The 24404-nt window shown below is 53.9% G+C and overlaps 1 protein-coding gene, 2 long non-coding RNA genes and 2 other non-coding genes across 10 annotated transcripts; 1 reads left to right on the top strand and 4 right to left on the bottom strand.

Moving 5' to 3' along the window:
• Positions 1 to 579: 579 nt before the first annotated feature.
• LOC148052803 (uncharacterized) lies at positions 580 to 7963 on the bottom strand. The gene is made up of 2 exons (XR_015709182.1): positions 3491 to 7963; positions 580 to 3113 (listed from the first exon to the last, which is right to left on the bottom strand). It is a non-coding gene; the product is annotated as an uncharacterized LOC148052803 (long non-coding RNA).
• A 1544-nt stretch (positions 7964 to 9507) lies between these two features.
• On the bottom strand, positions 9508 to 15531 carry LOC148052804 (uncharacterized). 3 transcript variants are annotated; one of them, XR_015709170.1, is made up of 4 exons: positions 14780 to 15531; positions 12316 to 12532; positions 11506 to 11599; positions 9508 to 10422 (listed from the first exon to the last, which is right to left on the bottom strand). XR_015709170.1 is itself a non-coding variant. In XM_087778556.1 (3 exons), the coding sequence occupies exons 1-3, from the start codon at positions 15047 to 15049 to the stop codon at positions 10400 to 10402; spliced, it is 510 nt and encodes a 169-aa protein (XP_087634682.1). In that variant the 5' UTR covers positions 15050 to 15524; the 3' UTR covers positions 9508 to 10399. The 3 variants fall into 3 exon arrangements, 2 of the variants coding, with proteins under 2 accessions (XP_087634682.1, XP_087634683.1); XM_087778556.1 differs by lacking the exon at positions 11506 to 11599 and having other exon boundaries at positions 14780 to 15524; XM_087778557.1 differs by lacking the exon at positions 11506 to 11599 and having other exon boundaries at positions 12322 to 12532; positions 14780 to 15517.
• On the bottom strand, positions 10859 to 10943 carry LOC148052805 (small nucleolar RNA SNORD45). The gene has a single exon (XR_015709184.1). It is a non-coding gene; the product is annotated as a small nucleolar RNA SNORD45 (small nucleolar RNA).
• Positions 13416 to 13499, bottom strand: LOC148052806 (small nucleolar RNA SNORD45). Its single transcript, XR_015709185.1, has one exon. It is a non-coding gene; the product is annotated as a small nucleolar RNA SNORD45 (small nucleolar RNA).
• Positions 15419 to 24401, top strand: LOC148052807 (uncharacterized). 4 transcript variants are annotated; one of them, XR_015709172.1, is made up of 5 exons: positions 15425 to 15558; positions 15873 to 16201; positions 17752 to 20101; positions 20602 to 23515; positions 23623 to 24400. It is a non-coding gene; the product is annotated as an uncharacterized LOC148052807 (long non-coding RNA). The 4 variants fall into 4 exon arrangements; XR_015709174.1 differs by having other exon boundaries at positions 15424 to 15558; positions 15831 to 16201; positions 20602 to 24401; XR_015709171.1 differs by having other exon boundaries at positions 20602 to 24400.
• Positions 24402 to 24404: the final 3 nt, after the last annotated feature.

Here is a 24404-nt window from a genome sequence, read left to right on the forward strand (position 1 = left end):
CTTTCAGGCACCGGTGGTTGGTGTTCAGCCCCACCAACAATCACGCCGCTGGGGCGGCAACGTTTCCGAAGCTGGCAGAGCTGGCGTACCACCTGTGGAGTTGGGTTTTAACGGGGCTATCGGCAACTTGTCACCGAATCCGCCGAGTCAGAGGATAGGGAGGTTGACAGAGCAGGCAGGTGGTCATCCAAATCCTTACCTGTTGTGAAGCGGGGTCCTTTGTCACCCCTTTCTGCCACCGCCGGGTACGACCCCCCCGTCTGATTCCTATTTCCATTTCTTCCCCTCCGTTTGCGGGGAGCGTCGGGTTTTTTCAGCGTAGCCTTCGGCGTCAACCTTGCGTACCGCGCTGCGATGAAAACCACGATAGGCTCAGTAACTTTTTGGTGGTAAAGGTATATATGACTGGATCATCCTTAACATAATCACTTTTTTTTAATTTTATTTTATCCCGAAAGCAGGGTCGTTTGCCCGGCGCGCAGACGCCGATCAACGCACCGAGCCGAGGTATTTTATTCCCTTCATATTTGCGCAGAGACGGGCGCTAGGTGGTGAATCCACACAGCCAGCACACCTTCGTACAAAACTACAGCGTATTTATTTTGCTCCGTGGTTAGTATAATCCCGCCCAATGTTACGCTTATTGGTTAGTGATTAACATTTCGTACGCTATTCGTTTACTGTATTTAAATTAGCCTCGCTCGCTATGCAAATTAGCACGCCCGCTCCTTTCAGGTGGGGGGGGCAAGTCTTTTCGGTCCGGAACTGAGTCGGTGGTTGCCATCGCCCCTCGCTGCATTTACCTCTCACCCAGTGACCGCGGTTTTATCAGGCTGCGTGTCTTTCTGGCTGCCAGCCAGTCTTTGGCGCCGAGATGTTCCCTTTCCTCGGTCCGGCAGCTCTTCTTCAAGGCTCTAGCCCTTACTTTTCCACGGTTCGTTAACGAAACAAATCCTCTTCTACCTTTCAGCTCCCTCCCAAATTCCTTTCCCAGAGCACAGCGGGTTGGTAGTTTTGCTCAGGGGAAAATCTTCACTTTCTGCAGGACAGCGGTTACAATTACCCGGCTTTTTCTCAACCTCATCTCCCTTTTGTCCGTTTCCAGATAAAATAAGGTATAAAACGTTTGGGAGGATTGAGGTCTTTCTAGAGGTTTCTTGGTAGTGCTTGATTCTTTTGTTTTTCTGTGTAATGGTGGTAGCAGTTAGGTAAGAAGCTGAGGCAAGAAAGCTTAGGTCAATACTACTTTGCAATGTGGCTCGTGAAAACTCCAAATGAGTAAGATATTGCTACTGCAAAATGCAATCCTGAGCTATTAATACATTCGCTTAACGCTTTAGTAACAACCCCAGGCACCGCTGCAGGCGTGGGGAGGAGCGGCTGGGAGCTGCCCAGCGGGAAAGGACCTGGGGGTGTTGGTCGGCAGTCGCTGAACATGAGCCAGCAGCGTGCCCAGGTGGCCAAGAGGGCCAATGGCATCCGGGCTTGTATCAGGAACAGTGTGGCCAGCAGGAGCAGGGCAGGGATCGTCCCCCTGTGCTGGGCACTGGGGAGGCCGCCCCTCGAATGCTGTGCTCAGCGCTGGGCCCCTCACCCCAAGGCGGCCATGGAGGGGCTGGAGCGTGGCCAGAGCAGGGCAGTTCCTGCTCCCCAGGAACAAGCGATAGGACGAGAGGGAACGGCCTCAAGCTGCGCCAGGGCAGGTTTGGGTGGGATATTAGGAAAAACTTCTTCCCCAAAGGGCTGTCAGGCCCTGGCCCAGGCTGCCCAGGGCAGGGGCTGAGTCCCCATCCCTGGGGGTATCTAAAAGCCGGGGAGATGTGGTGCTGGGGGCCGTGGGTTAGTGGTGGCCTTGGCAGCGCTGGGTTAACGGCTGGACTCGATGATCTTCAAGGTCTTTTCCAACCTAAACGATTGCAGGATTCTAAGAAACGCATGCGGACTGTGATCTGTAATGTTCGTTACAAGAGCTGGCGTTCTTAAGATTCTAGGCAGTTGAAATTTCTCGTACAGCTGACTTGAAAATGAAAAGTATTCTCGCTAGCCAAGAATTCGTCTCTATCCAAGGACAGAAAACTGCTGGTTTGGAATCTAAAGGCTCCCTCTACTACTGCCCAAGCCCAGCCGGTATTTGCTTTGGGCCATATGTTTCATGCCCAGAAACTTTGGTTTCCACCCATTCTGTTCTTCCCCGTCCTTGGTGTTTCTCAGCGTGACACAATTCTGCTCCTGGGTTGACTGGGAACATTCGTACCCGTCCGTGCTTTGCTCTGCGTTTCGGTCTGGCTACGAATCGAGGCTGTTCTGAGAGAAACTCCTAACTCAGTTTCTCAAATTGAAAAAACTTCTTGAATTGTCGAGGATTCTTGAAACGACTTGGCTTACGACCCTCAGCCTTGCTCGGGCTTCCTTAAGGAGACCGTGGGTTTTGATGTCGTGAGTGTCATGGCTCTCTTCCTCAGCCAGTAACTCAGCGCGGCAGATGAGCAGATGGCAGGAGGAGCGGCCGAGGTCCCCGCGGCTCCCGTACACCGTTTGGGGAGGCCGAGTTCCCAGCAGGCCTGTTTGGACGGAACGGCCCCGCTACGCGCGTCGCTGTAAGGGTCCCACGTAGGCTTGGACCCTCACGGCTTCGTTAAGGGTCTGGAGGAGAGGAGAGCTTCCAGCTCCGTTCGCTCCAGAGGGCACGGCGTACGGACAAGGCAAAACCTGCTCGATGAACCGGATCGACGCGGGGGAAGCGGCAGCAGTCAGAGAATTAATTCCCTTTGAGAATGAGCCATTGCCTCTGAACCAAAAAACTAACGTGAGCCCAGGCCATAGCGTCTTTATTTTTGCAAAGCTTTGTAAGCTTTGGGAAGATTATCCCTAGTTTATGACTCCAGAGACAGGGAATTTGCCTGCCTTTGAGCAATTTGCCAAAGCAAGTTTTGGCAGAGCTGGGAGCTGAAACACTTAAAGCCCCGAACTCTGCTGCCCGTCGATCGCCTCGCACTGCGCCTCGGGAGCGTTCGGCCGCCATCCTGCACCAGGCCCGCGTTCCTGTTCCGGTGGGCATCTCCGGCTTTGCTGCCAGCAAGCCAAGGAGAACAGAGGGAAGGCGCAGAGTGTTTCTAGAGGAAAGTGCAAGAATAGGTGGTGAAAGAAAAGAAGAAGGAAGAAAGAAAAAAAGAAGAAAGAAAGAAAAAAAAAAGGAAATAAAAGAAAGAAAAGAAAGAAAGAAAGCAAGCAAAGGAAAGGAAGGAAGAAGGAAGGAAGAAGGAAGGAAGAAGGAGGAAAGGAAAGAAGAAGGAAGAAGAAAGGAAGAAAGAAAGAAGATGAAAGCAGGAAGAAAGAAGGAAAAGAAGAAAGAAGGAAAAGAAGAAAGAAAGGAGGAAGAAGAGAAGAAAGGAGGAAGGAAGGAAGAAAGAAGGAAGAAAGAAGGACTTTCTTCTCAGTAAGTTTGCAAGAAAGACTAATTTCAGTAAGTTTGCAAGAAAGGAGGACTTACCCTCAGTCAGTTTGCAGAGGACACCCAGTTGGGCGGGAGCGTTGATCTGCTGGAGGGCAGGGAGGCTCTGCAGAGGGCCCTGGCCAGGCTGGAGCCATGGGCCCAGGCCACTGGGTGAGGGTCAGCAAGGCTCAGGGCCGGGTCCTGCACTTGGGGCACAGCAACCCCAGGCACCGCTGCAGGCGTGGGGAGGAGCAGCTGGGAGCTGCCCAGGGGAAAGGGCCTGGGGGCGTTGGTCGACAGCCGCTGAACATGAGCCAGCAGTGTGCCCAGGTGGCCAAGAGGGCCAATGGCATCCTGGCTTGTATCAGGAACAGTGTGGCCAGCAGGAGCAGGGAGGTGATGGTGCCCCTGAACTGGGCACTGGTGAGGCCGCCCCTCGAGTCCTGTGCTCAGCGCTGGGCCCCTCACCCCACGAAGGCCATGGAGGGGCTGGAGCGTGGCCAGAGCAGGGCAGCGAGGCTGGGGCAGGGGCTGGAGCACAAGGCTGGGGAGGAGCGGCTGGGGGGGCTCAGCCTGGAGAAGAGGAGGCTGAGGGGAGCCCTCATCACTCTCTGCAACTGCCTGAAAGGAGGCTGGAGCCGGGGGGGTCGGGCTCTGCTCCCCAGGAACAAGCGATGGGACGAGAGGGAACGGCCTCAAGCTGCGCCAGGGCAGGGTTAGGTTGGATATGAGGAAAAACTTCTTCCCCAAAGGGCTGCCAGGCCCTGGCCCAGGCTGCCCAGGGCAGGGGCTGAGTCCCCATCCCTGGAGGGATTTAAAAGCCGGGTACATGTGGTGCTTAGGGACATGGTTTAGTGGTGGCCTTGGCAGTGCCGGGTTAACGGTTGGACTCGATGATCTTGAGGGTCTTTTCCAGCCTTGACGATTTTATGATTCTAAGGAAAAGAAGAAAGAAGGAAGAAAGAAGGAAAAGAAGAAAGAAGGAAGAAAGATAAAAAAAAGGAAAGAGGAAAAAAGGAAAGAAATGAAAAAAGAAAGAAAAAAAGAAAGAAAAAAGGCGTACGGTGCGGAAGGGCACAAACGGATGAAAGGGGCGTTTGCTGCGGCTGGAAGGCCAGTCAAAGAAAGTGCAACGCTTTCAGCTCAGGTCACCTCCTCCCCTCCCCCTGCTGCTCAAAGCCTCCTTCGTAAGACCTAAACGATGCCTTTTCCTCCCCGGGTGAGGCGCTTTCCCCATCCCTCTTCGCCCCCTCTCTTCGTTTCAGGAGAACCTCACCGGGTTTTGCTGCGCGCCTCCGCGAGACCGAGGCCGGCTCCGCACAGCTCGCGTGCGGTTCACGACGTTTGGCCCGCTGCAGCCACTCAGCTCGCACCGGAGTTGTTTCCCGCTTTCTCTTCCTGCGCATCCTAACCCACGCCGGATTAGCGCTAGGAAGCACAGAAGGATCCATCCAAACGTTGTAAAAAAGGATCAGCTAGCGGTACTGTAATTCTCCTTTTCAGATTTACGAGGGGACGGCTCAGATTCAAAGGACGATCATCGCTCGCGAGCACGTCGGCAAGTACAAGGCTTAACGACGCGTATCGAGGGCGCCCGGTGCTGCCGCAGCGTTCGGTGCTCCCGGGGAAGAGGATTTTAGCGCCTTTCTCGATACGATGAGAAAGGTGTGGAAAAAAACCAACCCTTTTTCCTTCAAAATCTTTTCATCGCGCGCACGATTAAGCGCTACTTCTGTGCTCCCCGTCCGTTGCCTGACTTCGTTCCTGCTGACTACCAAACTGGCTGTTTTCTCAACATTTCCGAGTTGTCGGCTTTCCCCGCTCGTTCTCTTTCACTCAAATCTTTGGGAGAAGAGGTAAACGCCTTCCCTCTCCAATTTAGATGATCAAAGCGTGAACAAAATGGAGATTTTTCTTAATTTTTTTTTTTTTTGGCCTGCGAAGGCATTCCGCACGTAACAAGGAACTGGATTTTAGGGGTTGCTGCGTTGTTTCTAACGCTACAGATTTGCTGCCGCCATCTCAGCGCTGGAGTTTGGGTGGGTCTCGAATCGATAAATCGCAGGGAAATTTCAAACAGCGATGACGTTTCCGCGGGAATGCCACGTGGCAGCACGCGCTCCCCGGGTCACCGTGGGCTAAAAGAAATACGCTGACGCTGCGGGTTCGTGGCCTTGCCAAACTTGCATCTTTTAAAAAAAAAAATGGAAAGCGAATCCATCTTGCCTTCTGGACCTGTCAGAAACCTGCGTTCTCCTAAATGGCAACAGGCGGGCGTGATTTTTCTCGGAGGGCGGCTGGATTCCTACTTGCGGATTCTCTACGCGTCCCGGCGTCAGTGTGAACAAACCCGAGGTCGGGTTTTCAAAAGACAGAGCGTAACAGGGCTTCTCTCCTGTGACTTCGCCATCGTACTCGCCCGAGTCTGGCAGCCAGAAATCGCTGTTTGATGCGTTCATCTCCGTGCCTCGAAGGAACCTGTCGCGTTTATGAAGAAAATACTTGGGTTTTGCGTGCCTTAAGCGAGACTTCTTTATGGATGAATGCGAAGCATAGCTCTTGAGAAACACAGGTATGGGCTTTTATGACAGTCGGAAAAAAGAAGTATGATTTGGTTTTATACGGGTTTTCATTTGAACCGATGCTGTTTGAAAGAACTTGCGGGAAACTGCCTTCTTTTCAGGTAGAGCAGCGCTGTTCTCCCCTTGGCTGTGACCCCAAAAGCCCAAACACGATCAGGGGCGAGAAACGAGAACCTCGTACCCCAATTATTTTTTCCCTGTCCAATTAGATGATCAAAATGTTATTTTTGACAGGTGTCGCTGCATTCTAATAAAAACCGACTGCCAAGCAGAGGTGTGGTTGCTTTTAGTCACTTCGCTTGTCATTAAAATGATTTCAGTCGTATTTCCGGGACGTCGGCCCGTGGCTGAAGTACGTTACAGCGGGACCGAGGCCTGCGGCGCTGTTGTCTGCACGTGGGGCGGTTTGAAGGATTTAGGTGCTATCCAGCGTAACAGAATATCGGCTTCGGAGAGCGCGGCCTCTTCGCTACGCTTCCCAAGCAAGAAAACGTTTAATTAGGATGATGCAAGTGAAAGCGTGCAGCTTTTCCTTAAGGATGACTTACAGCATCACGTGTATTTCAAAGCCAGGATATTTAAATCCGTTTGCAGCAAGAACGGCTGGGAAGGAGGAATTTTTGTGAGACTTTCTTTCCCTGGGACAGGCCCTTCTTTCCGCGCCGGCAGAACGCGCCTTCCCCGCCCTTCTCGGGGACATCGCTCAGCGCTGGAGCGCTGTGTCCAGTGCTGGGATCCCCGTGGCCGAGGCACGGATCTACCGGAGAGAGTCCAGGGATGGGCTACGACAATGACGAAGGGTCTGGAGCGTGAGGCTGAAGGAGCTGGGACTGTTGAGGCTGTTGAAGGCTCGGGGGGGTCGTATCCATGTGCACGAACGCCTCACGGGATGGAAGCGGAGGGACCAGGCGCTCCTCAGTAGCGCCCACCGACAGGGCAACGGCCACAAATTCAAACCCGTCATGGCTTGGACGGGCACGCGCTTCGCTGGTAAAAAACTGGCTGGGTGGCTGGGCCCAGAGAGCGCTGGTGATGGAGCCAAATCCAGTTGGCGGCCGGTCACCAGTGCTGTTCCCCAGGGCTCCGTACTGGGGCCAGCTCCGTTTAATGTCTTTACCAACGATCTGGACAAGGGGATCGAGGGCACCCTCAGTCAGTTTGCCGAGGACACCCAGTTGGGCGGGAGCGTTGATCTGCTGGAGGGCAGGGAGGCTCTGCAGAGGGCCCTGGCCAGGCTGGAGCCATGGGCCCAGGCCACTGGGTGAGGGTCAGCAAGGCTCAGGGCCGGGTCCTGCACTTGGGGCACAGCAACCCCAGGCACCGCTGCAGGCGTGGGGAGGAGCGGCTGGGAGCTGCCCGGCGGGAAAGGACCTGGGGGCGTTGGTCGACAGCTGCCTGAACACAAGCCAGCAGCGTGCCCAGGTGGCCAAGAGGGCCACTGGCATCCTGGCTTGTATCAGGAACAGTGTAGCCAGCAGGAGCAGGGCAGGGATCATCCCCCTGTGCTGGGCACTGGGGAGGCCGCCCCTCGAATGCTGTGCTCAGCGCTGGGCCCCTCACCCCAAGAAGGCCATGGAGGGGCTGGAGCGTGGCCAGAGCAGGGCAGCGAGGCTGGGGCAGGGGCTGGAGCACAAGGCTGGGGAGCAGCGGCTGGGGGAGCTGGGGGGGCTCAGCCTGGAGAAGAGGAGGCTGAGGGGAGCCCTCATCGCTCTCTGCAACTGCCTGAAAGGAGGCTGGAGCCAGGGGGGGTCGGGCTCTGCTCCCCAGGAACAAGCGATGGGACGAGAGGGAACGGCCTCCAGCTGCGCCAGGGCAGCTTTGGGTTGGGTATTGGGAAAAACTTCTTCCCCCAAAGGGCTGTCAGGGACTGGCCCAGGCTGCCCAGGGCAGGGGCTGAGTCCCCATCCCTGGGGGGATTTAAAAGCCGGGGAGATGTGGTGCTGGGGGCCCGGACCCCGGCCATGGACTGGGGGGGGTGGGGGGTGGAGCAGGGGGCGCAGGGGGTGGGGGTGTTGGGGGCAGGAGAGGGGACGTGGAGACCAGCGGCGGGGTTGTGGGCACCAGGGGGGGGACGGGGTGACATCCAGGTGGGTACAGGGATGGGGGGACTAGGGGGGCACTGGGGGGGGATGGAGGGGCACTGGGAACGCGACAGGGTTCCTCAGCTCCTTACGCAATTCTTCTTCAAACGCAAACACAACAGGAAAAACCTGCTGATAAGCACAGCAACCGCAGCCGGTGCCAGGCAACTCCTGCTTGGTACCTTCGGAAAAAGAAATCTTTTGCGTCGAGAGCTTCAAACCCCCAACTACGACCACAGTCCCATCAACATCCCAGCCAACGCCAACGCCCGCAACCGAAACCGGATTATTTTTTAAAAAACCAAACCCAGCAGGATCTGTTCGGAATGAGTTTCGGCAGGAACAAAGCACAGACCCGTAAGCACGGCTCCTTCTGGGGCTGCGCCCACGTCCTCGGTAACTACAAGTAAAAAGACGATGAAGCGACTGCTCAGAGAACACGCAAAAACCCCCAAAGGGGCAGAACTCCGCAAACTTGATCTTCCAGCCCAGAAACAGCTCGAGTTCAAGCCCAAGACCAGGAAAGCATTTGGACTTTCACCGTGAAGCTTTCCTCGGGGCACTCTGAAAAGAAAACGGTCTCGGCGTGAGCTCCTGACAAGGGAAAGGTTTTAGTTTCTAACACTTGCCAAGCGAGGGAGCAGAAGGAAGACGGCCCCCGCCCCACGAACCCATCCGCTTACAAAGCCAAAGCTGCCTGGGTCGCTCGCGCGTCTGCGGGGAAAGGAGGGGACAGGGGCGGCTGTAACGAACCCAGCCCCGCTCTGCCCCGACCCCGCGCCGAGGAGCAGCCGAGCGTTCCACGGGGGCCGCGCCGGGCTCGCGCAACGCTTTTCCTTTCCTCCGACCGGCGCCCTGGAAAGACACGGGCTCCATTTGCCGCTGTACTTGAACCAGCTCGATCGCTCCCACTTCCAACTCGCCGGAAGAGACCAGCGGAACAAACCCGAACAGGCGCTCAGCCACGGGGAAAACCCGCACCAGCCTCGGCATCAGCGACCCCGAAACCTTCCTCCGCCACGCGGACGGAGGCCAAGGAGGGGCTTTATTCCGGGGGGCTGGCACTGGGGCGCGGATTCTTTCTGGGCACGTCCGCTTCCTTTAGGTCAGGCAAAAGCACCGAGAGTTGAAGCCCAATTAACCCACGGCGGCCTCCAGAAGCTTCCAAATTGCTTTTTTTTCCCCCCCAAAATAGTACTTTTCGAGAGATCTTCCAAGCGCTCTTGTGAGAAGCGATTTGCGCGGTCTGCGTTTTGGGAACGGGAATTACGTCGGGAAGAGCAGCCGACCGCGGCGTGGGACGGCGCGGTGCAAGCGCGACGTAAAACCTCGCGTGCCCCGTGCGTCAGCCTCCGCAAGCAACTCCACCCTGGCCTTCCCCTCTGCGAAACGCTGACGGCTGGGGCGCGAGTTACGCTCGGATGAGGGAAACCCCCCACTTTTTCAGTTGGGGATTTCCCTTAAGAAAACTTTATTTAGTTCAGGATTATTTACTTCGTCTCCTGCTTTGTCAGCAAACCCTCCCCTCTCCCCCTCCCGGCAAGGCACAGTGAAGCGGCGCGGTTTCTCTCCGTCAATCAAACGTAACCCGCCAATCGCCTCCGGAGATGCTGGCACCTCCCGTGACGCGCGCAGGAGAGCGGCAAGCAGAGCCTTCCCTGGTCTTGTTTTAAACGCGATGGTGCAAATTGTTTTAGATGACCTCTTCCCCTCTTCAGGAAACAGAAATGCAAGGACGCGACTTTGAAACAGCCTTCGCCTTCTGTGGGGGAGGCTAAAAATCCACAGCGCCTTTTTCATGAGTAAATTGTTCATTTTTGGGGGGGGGGGAAACTAGAATCTGTTGGTTGGTTATGCGTTTGTCAGGAGAGTTTCTTCCAGGTTACGCAATTCCCTGCTGTGACACGGCACACTACGATACCTGGGATGGACATCCAGCGTCTGGGATGGACATCCAGCGAACCAGGAATTTTCTTCTACAAATCCTAAAGAAGAGAGAATGCCCAATGACAAAAATACGCAGGCCCCGATTTCACGGGCCGCTGGTTCAAGTGGTCGGCAAGACACTTCACGACATCTGCAACGACGAGGAGCTGGAGACTGGGTGACAAGCGGGAGCTTACAAAGCATTTCAGAAAAGTCTTGACGTTTTCCACAGATTCTTCAAATTTCGAAAAATAATCATCTCTGTTGAGCTCGGAAGAAACAAAAGCAACCACCTAATGCCTTCTCTGCTCACCCGCTGAGTCCTCCCGACGTTCGCAAAGCCGCCAACGCAGTAGGTCAACATTTATTTGATGCAATCAGTCTGTTACAGCCAGGAATCCTGTGAGAGAACAGATCCCAAATTAGAGGCGAGCTTGTTTGGAAAAACGCAGCACAGTTTGGCAGAGTAAACGCAGGAAGATCTCAAAAAGCCCCACGCCGCCTCCCAGAGCACTGCAAGGTACATGGAACATTCCCAAAAGAGTCGGGCAGCGCCGCGCAGGCAAAGCGGTCGCCGTTGCCAGCATTTTAAGGAGTATGCGAATAGGAATAACAAATCTGACCCCTCCGGGAAATGCCAGCTGTCAACGCAAAAAGGAATACGCAGCCCCAAGGGAAAAACAGATCGCCAGGATTAAGCCGAGAGCTCGACCCAACACCTCAGTGGAAGAAAACTCAAACCGCGGCCCCGTCTCCTCGCGCTGGGTTCGGATTTGCGACAGCCGTTTAATTCCGCAGCTTGGAAAAGCTCCGAGGTCGCAAAAAAGGGAGTTTCCTGGGTCTCAGAGTAATTCTAGAGCTAAAGCGGGGATAGACATCACCTCTAGGTCAGATAATACATGCCAACGCTCATCACCGACCCAGGAAGGCAACCCCCTCCGCTCCTACCCAAGGCTGCCAAGCGCGACACGCTTGCTTCCTAAAACAGGGCGCCGCCTTGTTCGCGTCCGACACCGCCAATGTGTTTCTCCCTCGAAACGGGACTAGAGATAGGTTACGCACGCTCTCAAGCCGCCGGCTGGGAGCCCTGGAGCCTTTCGGGTGGTGTTTTTCACCACGGATTGCAGGAGAAAGAACAGGGAAGACAGAGGAGACGGTGGGAAATTTCATCTACAACGGGGAGCGCTACGGTGAACAATACGACCGAGACCGAGTCCTTTCCCGCGGGGGAAAAGCACGCGCCAAATAAATACCCGCTGAGCGGAGCGGTACGATTTTATCGTTACACAGGGAGAAAAAGCAGATTTGAGGAAGACAACGTAAGAACCGACTACGACAACGCTTCTTTTGGATAGCACTAAAGTGTAAATAGACTACACGTAAAAAGCGTACGTACTGCACAAATGTATAGTTTATATAAACATTAAATCGTTATTTAATTTGATATTATCACAGACAGCCATACGTTTCTGTGTATAAATACCTATAAAATCCAAAGCTTCCCGCTTCCTCTGGCCGCAGACATCTTTCGCCTCAACCCGCACCAAGAAGAATTCGCAAACCCCAAGAGGAATCACCTACAAGGTTCCAGTAAAACCTGTCGCTGGGAAATAGCTTGAGAAGTCTGCTACAAGATCCATGAAGAATGCCGACCACAGCACCGGTACAGGAACATTAAAAGCACAACGTTCCCAAATCTGATTTTTTTTGGAGATGAATCCTAAAGTTTGGCCCGTTATTTTTTAGTAATGTAATCCCAAATCTGATTTTTCTTTTTTTGAGATGAATCCTAAAGTTTCGCCCGTTAGATTATTTTTCGTAAAGTAATCCGAAATCTGATTTTTCTTGGAGGTGAATCCTAAACTTTGGCCCGTTAGATTACTTTTTAGTACTGTAATCCCAAATATTTTTTTTTTTTTTTTTTGGAGATGAATCCTGAAGTTTCACCTGCTAGATTATTTTTTGTAATGTAATCCCAAATCTGATTTTTTTTTTTTTGGAGATGAGTCCTAAACTTTGGCCCGTTAGATTAGTTTTTAGTACTGTAATCCCAGATCTGATGTTTTTTTTTTGGAGATTAGTTCATAAAATTCTGCCCGTTAGATTATTTTTCAGTCATGTACCGAAATACTTTTTGCCATTGGTACATCCAGCAGCGTGAAATGTTTACATAAACTCTAGATTTACACAGTACCTAAATTTTTACGTGTAGTGTGTTTAGTACTGTGCATTTCCTCAGTCTGCACTCAAGACCGTTAACTGCAAGTGGTCGTTTCCACCATTACCCCGTTACCTTCACCTGGCCATGCCGGGGGTCGACAGGTGATGAGGATGGTGACCTGCACTGGCACTGACCGCACCACCGACGTCAGGCGATGAAGGCCAGAACTGCGGCTGTCTTCACTCGCCGCAGCCCTCCCGTGAGATCCGCCGCCGTCCGCCCCCAGGAAACACCGCTCCTCCTCAAACACGCCGACAGACTGCGCCGCCAGCAGGGCAGGAGTCTCGTTCTGAAACAGAGAAGCATCAAAACAGAGCGATGAAAACGCCTTCGTTAACACTTAGAAACGTTAGTTAACATAAACGCCTTAGTTAACACTTACAAATTTGCAGCGCGTCAAATATTTTCCCGCCCCTTCACAACTTCAGACGTACTGACCACGCATGCGTACCACGTGCACGACGCGTGTGCGTATAAACACGTATACGCACGTGCATCTACCCGCGCGACCTCATTTCCTTCCCCCGCTTCTATTTTCTGGTCCAGAAGCATCAAGCTCAATCTCAAGTTCAACACATGCAAGCAGCAAGGCACCAATTCGGATCATCGGGAACGACGCTGGTGGCCAAACGAAGACATCAGCGCCCCGACGACTCTCAAAAATAACAAGATTACGTTTCGCAGAACTTGCTGTCAAGTGTCAAAGCCGCCACAATCTGAAGCGGCACTCAGAAGGGAACTCTCATGTGCGTACCTATACATACACATATGTCTTCCTCTCTCCCCTATTGCTTCCCTACGCTACGCCTACGCGGTATTTTCCTGACGCAGTACTTAACCCGCATGCTTTCAGCACAGCGACAACGATCATAACCAACAGCGCCTCCGGTTCTCCTGGGGACACTCAAAAATAAGTGTGACTTTCCCCCCCCGCCCCTCCAGACATCAGCAGTTCTTGACATTTTCCACCTCCCGGCACCAGAATCCCGTTGGCGTGGGCTACGCCTGGTGACCCACAACTATAAACCCAACGCTCCCGGCAGCGTTTATCGACCTGAGCGAGCGCAGAGCGGTGCTGCGGCCAGACTCGGCACACTCTCCTAACAAGGGAGCCACGTGGAAATGCAGCACGGTCTCCTTGCAGGTAAAGGAGCAACAAGAAGTTCGCTTCCCAGGTCTCAGAGCAATTCTAGAGCTAAACTGATCCATCTTCAGATCGATGCTCAGATAATACATGCCAACAGCCATCACGGACCCAGGGGAAGCAACCCAGCAGCTCCCTTCACCTGTCACGGGGGGCTGCAGGGCGAGAGAGGGGCAGCCGGGGAGCACGCAGCAACCCCCGACCCTCAACATGGCAGTGAGGGGCGCTGCTCCTCGTAACAGCACAGCCGCGCTGAGATGAGTCGGTACTTACGTAGTCACCTGGCCTTCTCCCAGGCGACGTTTTGGGTCGGTTCTTTGGTTTTGGGGGGGAGGAGGGGCTGGAGAGCTGCCTGGCGGGAAAGGGCCTGGGGGTGTTGGTTGGCAGCTGGCTGAACGTGAGCCAGCAGCGTGCCCAGGTGGCCAAGAGGGCCACTGGCATCCTGGCTTGTATCAGGAATGGTGTGGCCAGCAGGAGCAGGGCAGGGATGGTCCCCCTGTGCTGGGCACTGGGGAGGCCGCCCCTCGAATGCTGTGCTCAGCGCTGGGCCCCTCACCCCAAGGCGGCCACGGAGGGGCTGGAGCGTGGCCAGAGCAGGGCAGCGAGGCTGGGGCAGGGGCTGGAGCCCAAGGCTGGGGAGGAGCGGCTGGGGGAGCTGGGGGGGCTCAGCCTGGAGAAGAGGAGGCTGAGGGGAGCCCTCATCGCTCTCTGCAACTGCCTGAAAAGAGGCTGGAGCCGGGGGGGTCGGGCTCTGCTCCCCAGGAACAAGCGATGGGACGAGAGGGAACGGCCTCAAGCTGTGCCAGGGCAGCTTTGGGTTGGGTATTAGGAAAAACTTCTTCCCCCAAAGGGCTGTCAGGCCCTGGCCCAGGCTGCCCGGGGCAGGGGCTGGGTCCCCACCCCTGGAAGGATTTAAAAGCCGGGGAGATGTGGTGCTGGGGGCCGTGGGTTAGCGGTGGCCTTGGCAGCGCTGGGTTAACGGCTGGACTCCGTGATCCCCACGGCCTTTTCCAGCCCAAGCGACGCCCCGCTCCTCAGCCCCGCAGCCCGCCCGTTTCTCCGCAGGTAACGCGCTCGGCACCGCTCCTCTCACCGCGCCCCGTCGCGGCGCCACCTTGGAAAAGCAGCAGCGCAGCCGCGGTCTCAGCTCGGGGGGTTCCGCGCCCGGGGCCGCCGGCGCGGCCCGAGGGGACCCGGCCCTTTCTCCCCCCGCCCCTCCCGGGGAGGCCGAGGGGAACCCCCGGCTCCCAGGCCCCACCGAGGAACCCCGCGGACGCCTCCCCCCGCCCCGCTGGATCGGAGGCGACCGATCGCCAAGCCCCCCCCCCCCCGCCCCAAGCCTCCGCCCCGCCCCCCGGCCCCGGCCCCCCCCGCCGTGCGCACAGCACCCACCGCCTCCGCCGTCCCCGCCGAAAAGAGCTGCCCGCCGCCGGGCCGGGAGGGAAGAAGCGGCCGTGGGACCCCGCCGGAGCCGCCCGCCGCGTTCGCCTGAGCCGCGCCGGAGCGGCGGAGCGGCGGCGGGGCCGTGAGGGAGCCGGCGATCCGGTCGGGCGACCTGCGGGCGGGGGAAGGACCCCGCCGTGCGGCGGGAAAGGGCCCGCCCCGGAGGCGGCTCCTCGGCGGCCGCGCGGGGCCGGCGAGCGGCCCCCGCGCCTCCCTCATTAAACCCCGTTCTCTGGTAACGTAAACCCAATTCTCTGGTAATTAAACCCAATTATCTGCTCATTACCGACGCTGGACTGCGGCAAAGGTGACGCCGCGCCGGGCGGGAGCGCCATTTTGGGCTGTGAATGACAACGTATAATGGCGCAGAGCGATTGCTCGGAGCCCTCATGGCTCCCCGCAGCCGCCTGCAAGGAGGCTGGAGCCAGGTGGGTCTCTTCAGGCTTAACCGGATTTAAATGTGCCAAGCACCAGCTTAAACGTGGCGCATGGAGGAGCTGAAACAGCTAATTGGGTTTGGTGGGGCCGCCCTCCCTTCGGCAGCTCTGTAACAGCAGCGACACTGACCAGGGAAACCAGAGCCCCCAAGAGAGATGCGCTTTATTACGGATCTACAGGTTTGCACCCACCTCTCCCTGTTTGGGAAACTTTGAGAATGAAATAAAATTTCCACGGGTTATAGTTGCGCAGCGAACCTCGTTTTATATGAAATACGTCTCCTTAAAAAGGTAAGGTCGGTTCTTAGGTTTTAGAATCCCAGCGGGCGCAGAGTTTATCTAACCATTCGGTCTAATCTTTGCTTTAGGTGAGGTTTCTTTTTCCACTCTGTATTTTTTATTTATTGTTCCAACCTAAACCATTCCATGACTGAAAATCAGGTCTATTTTGGGGTTTGATCTCTCGGGGTGGTGGGTATTTGGGAGGGGGGGGGGGTGTTGGGAGACAACAAGGGGCTTTTCTGAGGTGTTTTAATGGGGGTTGGGTGTGTTTTTAAATACAGCAAATCCTCATCCAGGACACGACAATATCGACCTCCCCGCAGGTAAATCAGGTGGCGGTTTACAGCTTCATTAAGCAACGAAAACGTCATTCCCGGTGACAGGCACCGCAGGCGAAGGGACCGTCCCGAGGCCAGGGTTTGAGTGAGCGGCGGCAAACGAATTCCCGGCAGGGCTGAGGTGGGAAGGGAGCTCTGGAGGTCAGCGTGTGCGGCCCCCGTGCAAGCAGGGATGCCCCGGGACGGCGTCCAGTTGGGTTTTGACTGTCTCCGAGGATGGAGACTCCACAACCTCCCTGGGCAGCCTGTGCCAGTGTTCGACCTACCCTCACAGTAAAAAAAAAAAAAAAAAAAGTGTGTTTCCTTGTGTTCAGGTGAGATTTTATGTGTTTTAGAACCATAGAATTGTTAAGGTTGGAAAAGACCCTTAAGATCATCAAGTCCAGCCGTTAACCCGGCACTGCCAAGGCCACCCCTAAACCATGTCCCCAAGCACCGCATCTCCCCGGCTTTTAAATCCCCCCAGGGGTGGGGACTCAGCCCCTGCCCTGGGCAGCCTGGGCCAGGGCCTGACAGCCCTTTGGGGGAAGAAGTTTTTCCCAATACCCAACCCAAAGCTGCCCTGGCGCAGCTGGAGGCCGTTCCCTCTCGTCCCATCGCTTGTTCCTGGGGAGCAGAGCCCGACCCCCCCGGCTCCAGCCTCCTTTCAGGCAGTTGCAGAGAGCGATGAGGGCTCCCCTCAGCCTCCTCTTCTCCAGGCTGAGCCCCCCCAGCTCCCCCAGCCGCTCCTCCCCAGCCTTGTGCTCCAGCCCCTGCCCCAGCCTCGCTGCCCTGCTCTGGCCACGCTCCAGCCCCTCCATGGCCGCCTTGGGGTGAGGGGCCCAGCGCTGAGCACAGCATTCGAGGGGCGGCCTCCCCAGTGCCCAGCACAGGGGGACCATCCCTGCCCTGCTCCTGCTGGCCACACTGTTCCTGATACAAGCCAGGATGCCAGTGGCCCTCTTGGCCACCTGGGCACGCTGCTGGCTCGTGTTCAGCGGCTGTTGACCAACACCCCCAGGTCCTTTCCCGCCGGGCAGCTCCCAGCTGCTCCTCCCCACGCCTGCAGCACTGCGTGGGGTTGGTGTGTTCATCTCTTTTGCTATGGTTTATCTGTGTTATTCATGTCAGAAAGAGGGGAAAAGGCAAAGATGACGGGGGTCCCTGAAGGTAATTAAATCGTTCTCGCTGAATGAAGAGCTGTAGCATGGTAGTAGACGCTAAGGGAAGAATCGTGACCGGGAATAATTGCGTGGTGGCAGTACTGCAGAAAGAGATCGGGGGATTTCGGGTGACTGGGGCTAAACGTGAGCCTATACTGAAAATGAGTTTGTATCAGTTTATCATTTGTTTTTATAGTTTAACATAAATTTATACTTAAAAGGAATGTGTATGAGTTCATTTTTTTATAGTTGATATGGGTTTAACATGAGCTTATTCTTCAAATGAGTTTATATGAGTTTATAGTTTATATTTTTTTATTTTTTATAGTTTATATGAGTTTAAGCTTTATAATTTTTTAAAATTTTATAGTTTATATGAGTTTAACATGAGTTTATACTTAATTTTTTTACAGTTTATGTTTAATGTGAGTTTATACTTAAAATGAGTTTATATGAGTTTATACTTCATATTTTTTTATCTTTTATAGTTTGAGGGTTGTTTTTATATTTTATACGAGTTTAACATGACTTTATAGTTAAAATGAGTTTATAATATTGTTATTTTTTATAGTTTATACGAGTTTAACATGACTTTATAGTTAAAATGAGTTTATAATATTGTTATTTTTTATAGTTTATACGAGTTTAACATGACTTTATAGTTAAAATGAGTAGATATGAGCACGTTTTGTCAGGTTTTTTTCTTTTTCTTCCAAAAAAAGGCTAATGACTCCCCGTTGTGCCACACTTCGGTCAGTACAACCTACGCAAGACAATAAATCCATGACACTCAGTGCTGGCGCTATCTCACCTGAGGGAATCTGTGTACGTCGTGATTTCAAATAAATAGCTGTTATATGAAACATATGCATTACTGGAAAGATCCCATTCGCTCTTTTACTCACCTGGTAGATTTTAGCATCTCTCATGAGATTTTCTACAGGATATTCAGTATTAAATCCGTTTCTTCCAAAAATCTGCCCTGCATCGGTAGCTACTTGGTTTGCAACGTCGCCAGCGAACGCCTTGGCAGTGGAAGCGTAGTAGGTATCCTGGCGACCGGCATCGACTTCCCACGCGGCTCTTTGGTAAGCCACCCTAGCCGGTTCCACTTTCGTGGCCATTTCAGCCAGCATGAAAGACACCGCCTGGTGCTACGAACGATGGAGGAAACGAGGTTAACGTTGCCTGCTTCAGATTCAGCAACATCCCAGAACAGAGTCCTCTTCACTTCTTAATTTGCGAATTCAACGCGCTCAGGAAATTGCACTGGAGGAGTTCTACAGAATTTGGATCAGGCATTCATCACTGTGCATTGAATTGGGCTTTTCAGTTTGTAATTCTCAAATCCACGGGGCCACGGGGATTTTAATTCTCAAATCCACGGGGCCACGGGGATTTTAATTCTCAAATCCACAGGGCCACGGGGATTTTAATTCTCAAATCCACTGAGCCATGGGGATTTTAATTCTCAAATCCACTTGGCCATGGGGATTTTAATTCTTAAATCCCCTGGGCCACGGGGATTTTCATTCTCAAATAGCCTGGGCCATGGGGATTTTAATTCTCAAATCCACTGGGCCACAGGATTTTGATTCTCAGATCCACTTGGCCACAGGGATTTTGATTCTCAAATCCACTGGGTCACGGGGATTTTGATTCTCAAATCCACTTGGCCACAGGATTTTAATTCTCAAATCCACTTGGCCATGGGGTTTTGGTTCTCAAATCCACTTGGCCACAGGGATTTTGATTCTCAAATCCACTTGGCCGCGGTGATTTTGATTGTTAAATCCACTGGGTCACGGGGATATTGATTCTCAAATAACCTGGGCCATTGGGAATTCAATTCTGAAATCCACTTGGCCACGGTGACTTTAATTCTGAAATCCACTTGCCCACGGTCATTTTAATTCTCAATTCCACTGGGCTATGGGGGTTTTGATTCTCAAATCCACTTGGTCACGGGGATTTTAATTCTCAAATCCATTTTGTCACGGGGATTTCAATTTTCAAATCCACTGGGCCATGGGGATTTTGATTCTCAAATCCACCTGGCTATGGGGATTTTTTTTCTCAAATCCACTTGTCCATGGTGATTTTGATTGTCAAATCTACTGGGCCACGGGGATTTTAATTCTCCAGTCCACTTGGGCACAGGATTTTACTTCTCAAATCCACTGGGCCACAGGATTTCAGTTCTCAAATCCACTGGGCCACAGGATTTTGAATCTTAAATCCACTGGGCCACAGGGATTTTAATTCTCAAATCCATGGGGCCACGGGGATTTTGATTCTCAAATCCACTGGGCCTTGGGGATTTGAATTCTCAAAGCCACTGTGCCACAGGATTTTAATTCTCAAATCCTCTTGGCCACGGGGATTTTGATTCTGAAATCCAGTGGGCCATGGGGATTTTAATTCTCAAATCCACTTTGCCACAGGATTATAATTCTGAAATCTACTGGGACACAGTTATTTTAATTCTCAAATTTACTGGGCCACGGGGATTGTGATTCTCAAATCCACTTGTCCATGGTGATTTTGATTCTCAAATCCACTTGGCCATTGGGATTTTAATTCTCATCCACTTGGTCACAGGATTTTGATTCTCAAATCTGCTCTGGCCACGCTCCAGCCCCTCCATGGCCTTCTTGGGGTGAGGGGCCCAACACTGAGCACAGGCATTCGAGGGGCGGCCTCACCAGTGCCCAGCACAGGACACGATCCCTGCCCTGCTCCTGCTGGCCACACTGTTCCTGATACAAGCCCGGATGCCATTGGCCCTCTTGGCCACCTGGGCACACTGCTGGCTTGTGTTCAGGCAGCTGTCGACCAGCACCCCCAGGTCCTTTCCCGCCGGGCAGCTCCCAGCCGCTCCTCCCCACGCCTGCAGCGGTGCCTGGCGTTGCTGTGCCCCAAGTGCAGGACCCGGCCCTGAGCCTCGCTGACCCTCACCCAGTGGCCTGGGCCCATGGCTCCGGCCTGGCCAGGGCCCTCTGCAGAGCCTCCCTGCCCTCCAGCAGATCAACGCTCCCGCCCAACTGGGTGTCCTCTGCAAACTGACTGAGGGTAAGTCCTCCTTTCTTGCAAACTTACTGAAATTAGTCTTTCTTGCAAACTTACTGAGAAGAAAGTCCTTCTTTCTTCCTTCTTTCTTCCTTCCTTCCTCCTTTCTTCTCTTCTTCCTCCTTTCTTCCTTCTTTTCCTTCTTCCTTCTTTTCCTTCTTTCTTCTTTTCCTTCTTTCTTCTTTTCCTTCTTTCTTGCTGCTTTCATCTTCTTTCTTTCTTCCTTTCTTCCTTCCTTCTTCCTTCCTTCTTCCTTCCTTCTTCCTTCCTTCTTCCTTCCTTCTTCCTTCCTTCTTCCTTCCTTCTTCCTTCCTTCTTCCTTCCTTCTTCCTTCCTTCTTCCTTCCTTCTTCCTTCCTTCTTCCTTCCTTCTTCCTTCCTTTCCTTTGCTTTCTTTCTTCTTTCTTTTCTTTCTTTTTTTTCCTTTTTTTTTTCTTTCTTTCTTCTTTTTTTCTTTCTTCCTTCTTCTTTTCTTTCACCACCTATTTTTGCACTTTCCTCTAGAAACACTCTGCGCCTTCCCTCTGTTCTCCTTGGCTTGCTGGCAGCAAAGCCGGAGATGCCCACCGGAACAGGAACGCGGGCCCGGTGCAGGATGGCGGCCGAACGCTCCCGAGGCGCAGTGCGAGGCGATCGACGGGCAGCAGAGTTCGGGGCTTTAAGTGTTTCAGCTCCCAGCTCTGCCAAAACTTGCTTTGGCAAATTGCTCAAAGGCAGGCAAATTCCCTGTCTCTGGAGTCATAAACTAGGGATAATCTTCCCAAAGCTTACAAAGCTTTGCAAAAATAAAGACGCTATGGCCTGGGCTCACGTTAGTTTTTTGGTTCAGAGGCAATGGCTCATTCTCAAAGGGAATTAATTCTCTGACTGCTGCCGCTTCCCCCGCGTCGATCCGGTTCATCGAGCAGGTTTTGCCTTGTCCGTACGCCGTGCCCTCTGGAGCGAACGGAGCTGGAAGCTCTCCTCTCCTCCAGACCCTTAACGAAGCCGTGAGGGTCCAAGCCTACGTGGGACCCTTACAGCGACGCGCGTAGCGGGGCCGTTCCGTCCAAACAGGCCTGCTGGGAACTCGGCCTCCCCAAACGGTGTACGGGAGCCGCGGGGACCTCGGCCGCTCCTCCTGCCATCTGCTCATCTGCCGCGCTGAGTTACTGGCTGAGGAAGAGAGCCATGACACTCACGACATCAAAACCCACGGTCTCCTTAAGGAAGCCCGAGCAAGGCTGAGGGTCGTAAGCCAAGTCGTTTCAAGAATCCTCGACAATTCAAGAAGTTTTTTCAATTTGAGAAACTGAGTTAGGAGTTTCTCTCAGAACAGCCTCGATTCGTAGCCAGACCGAAACGCAGAGCAAAGCACGGACGGGTACGAATGTTCCCAGTCAACCCAGGAGCAGAATTGTGTCACGCTGAGAAACACCAAGGACGGGGAAGAACAGAATGGGTGGAAACCAAAGTTTCTGGGCATGAAACATATGGCCCAAAGCAAATACCGGCTGGGCTTGGGCAGTAGTAGAGGGAGCCTTTAGATTCCAAACCAGCAGTTTTCTGTCCTTGGATAGAGACGAATTCTTGGCTAGCGAGAATACTTTTCATTTTCAAGTCAGCTGTAAGAGAAATTTCAACTGCCTAGAATCTTAAGAACGCCAGCTCTTGTAACGAACATTACAGATCACGGTCCGCATGCGTTTCTTAGAATCCTGCAATCGTTTAGGTTGGAAAAGACGTTGAAGATCATCGAGTCCAGCCGTTAACCCAGCGCTGCCAAGGCCACCACTAACCCACGGCCCCCAGCACCACATCTCCCCGGCTTTTAGATACCCCCAGGGATGGGGACTCAGCCCCTGCCCTGGGCAGCCTGGGCCAGGGCCTGACAGCCCTTTGGGGAAGAAGTTTTTCCTAATATCCCACCCAAACCTGCCCTGGCGCAGCTTGAGGCCGTTCCCTCTCGTCCCATCGCTTGTTCCTGGGGAGCAGGAACTGCCCTGCTCTGGCCACGCTCCAGCCCCTCCATGGCCTTCTTGGGGTGAGGGGCCCAGCGCTGAGCACAGCATTCGAGGGGCGGCCTCCCCAGTGCCCAGCACAGGGGGACGATCCCTGCCCTGCTCCTGCTGGCCACACTGTTCCTGATACAAGCCCGGATGCCATTGGCCCTCTTGGCCACCTGGGCACGCTGCTGGCTCATGTTCAGCGACTGCCGACCAACACCCCCAGGTCCTTTCCCGCCGGGCAGCTCCCAGCCGCTCCTCCCCACGCCTGCAGCGGTGCCTGGGGTTGTTACTAAAGCGTTAAGCGAATGTATTAATAGCTCAGGATTGCATTTTGCAGTAGCAATATCTTACTCATTTGGAGTTTTCACGAGCCACATTGCAAAGTAGTATTTACCTAAGCTTTCTTGCCTCAGCTTCTTACCTAACTGCTACCACCATTACGCAGAAAAACAAAAGAATCAAACACTACCAAGAAACCTCTAGAAAGACCTCAATCCTCCCAAACGTTTTATACCTTATTTTATCTGGAAACGGACAAAAGGGAGATGAGGTTGAGAAAAAGCCGGGTAATTGTAACCGCTGTCCTGCAGAAAGTGAAGATTTTCCCCTGAGCAAAACTACCAACCCGCTGTGCTCTGGGAAAGGAATTTGGGAGGGAGCTGAAAGGTAGAAGAGGATTTGTTTCGTTAACGAACCGCGGAAAAGTAAGGGCTAGAGCCTTGAAGAAGAGCTGCCGGACCGAGGAAAGGGAACATCTCGGCGCCAAAGACTGGCTGGCAGCCAGAAAGACACGCAGCCTGATAAAACCGCGGTCACTGGGTGAGAGGTAAATGCAGCGAGGGGCGATGGCAACCACCGACTCAGTTCCGGACCGAAAAGACTTGCCCCCCCCACCTGAAAGGAGCGGGCGTGCTAATTTGCATAGCGAGCGAGGCTAATTTAAATACAGTAAACGAATAGCGTACGAAATGTTAATCACTAACCAATAAGCGTAACATTGGGCGGGATTATACTAACCACGGAGCAAAATAAATACGCTGTAGTTTTGTACGAAGGTGTGCTGGCTGTGTGGATTCACCACCTAGCGCCCGTCTCTGCACAAATATGAAGGGAATAAAATACCTCGGCTCGGTGCGTTGATTGGCGTCTGCGCGCCGGGCGAACAACCCCGCTTTCGGGATAAAATAAAATTAAAAAAAAGTGATTATGTTAAGGACGATCCAGTCATATATACCTTTGCCACCAAAAAGTTACTTAAACTATCGTGGTTTTCATCGCAGCGCGGTACGCAAGGTTGACGCCGAAAGCTACGCTGAAAAAACCCGACGCTCCCCGCAAACGGAGGGGAAGAAATGGAAATAGGAATCAGACGGGGGGGTCGTACCCGGCGGTGGCAGAAAGGGGTGACAAAGGACCCCGCTTCACAACAGGTAAGGATTTGGATGACCACCTGCCTGCTCTGTCAACCTCCCTATCCTCTGACTCGGCGGATTCGGTGACAAGTTGCTGGTAGCCCCGTTCAAACCCAACTCCACAGGTGGTACGCCAGCTCTGCCAGCTTCGGAAACGTTGCCGCCCCAGCGGCGTGATTGTTGGTGGGGCTGAACACCAACCACCGGTGCCTGAAAGCGTCGCCTTTGATCTGCGAGGGACTGGCGGGCGTTGGGTGGAGCCGCCTTCTCTGGCCGCCGCTGTCACAGCGAGGCTTTGGGCGGGTGGCCATGTCCTGCCGGGGGACATCACTGCTGCCTGAGGAAAGGACATGGCTGCCATGGCTGCCTGAAGGAAGGACATGGCTGCCTGAGGGAAGGACATGGCTGCCAGGCTGCCCGAGGGAAGGACACGGCTGCCATGGCTGCCTGAGTGAAGGACACGGCCACCTGAGGGAAGGACATGGCTGCCATGGCCACCCGAGGGAAGGACACGGCTGCCCGAGGGAAGGACATGGCCACCCGAGGGAAGGACACGGCCGCCATGGCAGCTCCCTTCACCTTTCCCCTACTTCAGGAAGGAAACAGGAGAGCGGGAAAAATGCCAGCATCAACCTGGCACCGCCGGGTCCGCGAACCCTTTGTAACCGCCTCGCGGGAAGCCCGGAGGTGGTTCCGTAACTTCTTAGAGAAGCAACATTCTTCATTCCTAACGGGAGGGTCAGTACTTCAGGAAACAGCTTTTATAGACCGTAAAAAACGCCAGTGGCGGCGCGGCCAGGTACACGATGGGAAAGGCTGTGAAGGGAAGAAGCCGCCGGCGGGCAGTCACTGAGGGGAAGCCGGGCGCCCATGAGGGGAAGCCGGGTGCCGCTGGGCAGCCCCTGAG

The sequence above is a fragment of the Nipponia nippon genome, unplaced genomic scaffold, assembly GCF_047370975.1.
Source record: "Nipponia nippon isolate SJK-2023a ecotype South Korea unplaced genomic scaffold, ASM4737097v1 scaffold_44, whole genome shotgun sequence".
Classification (NCBI taxonomy): domain Eukaryota; kingdom Metazoa; phylum Chordata; class Aves; order Pelecaniformes; family Threskiornithidae; genus Nipponia; species Nipponia nippon.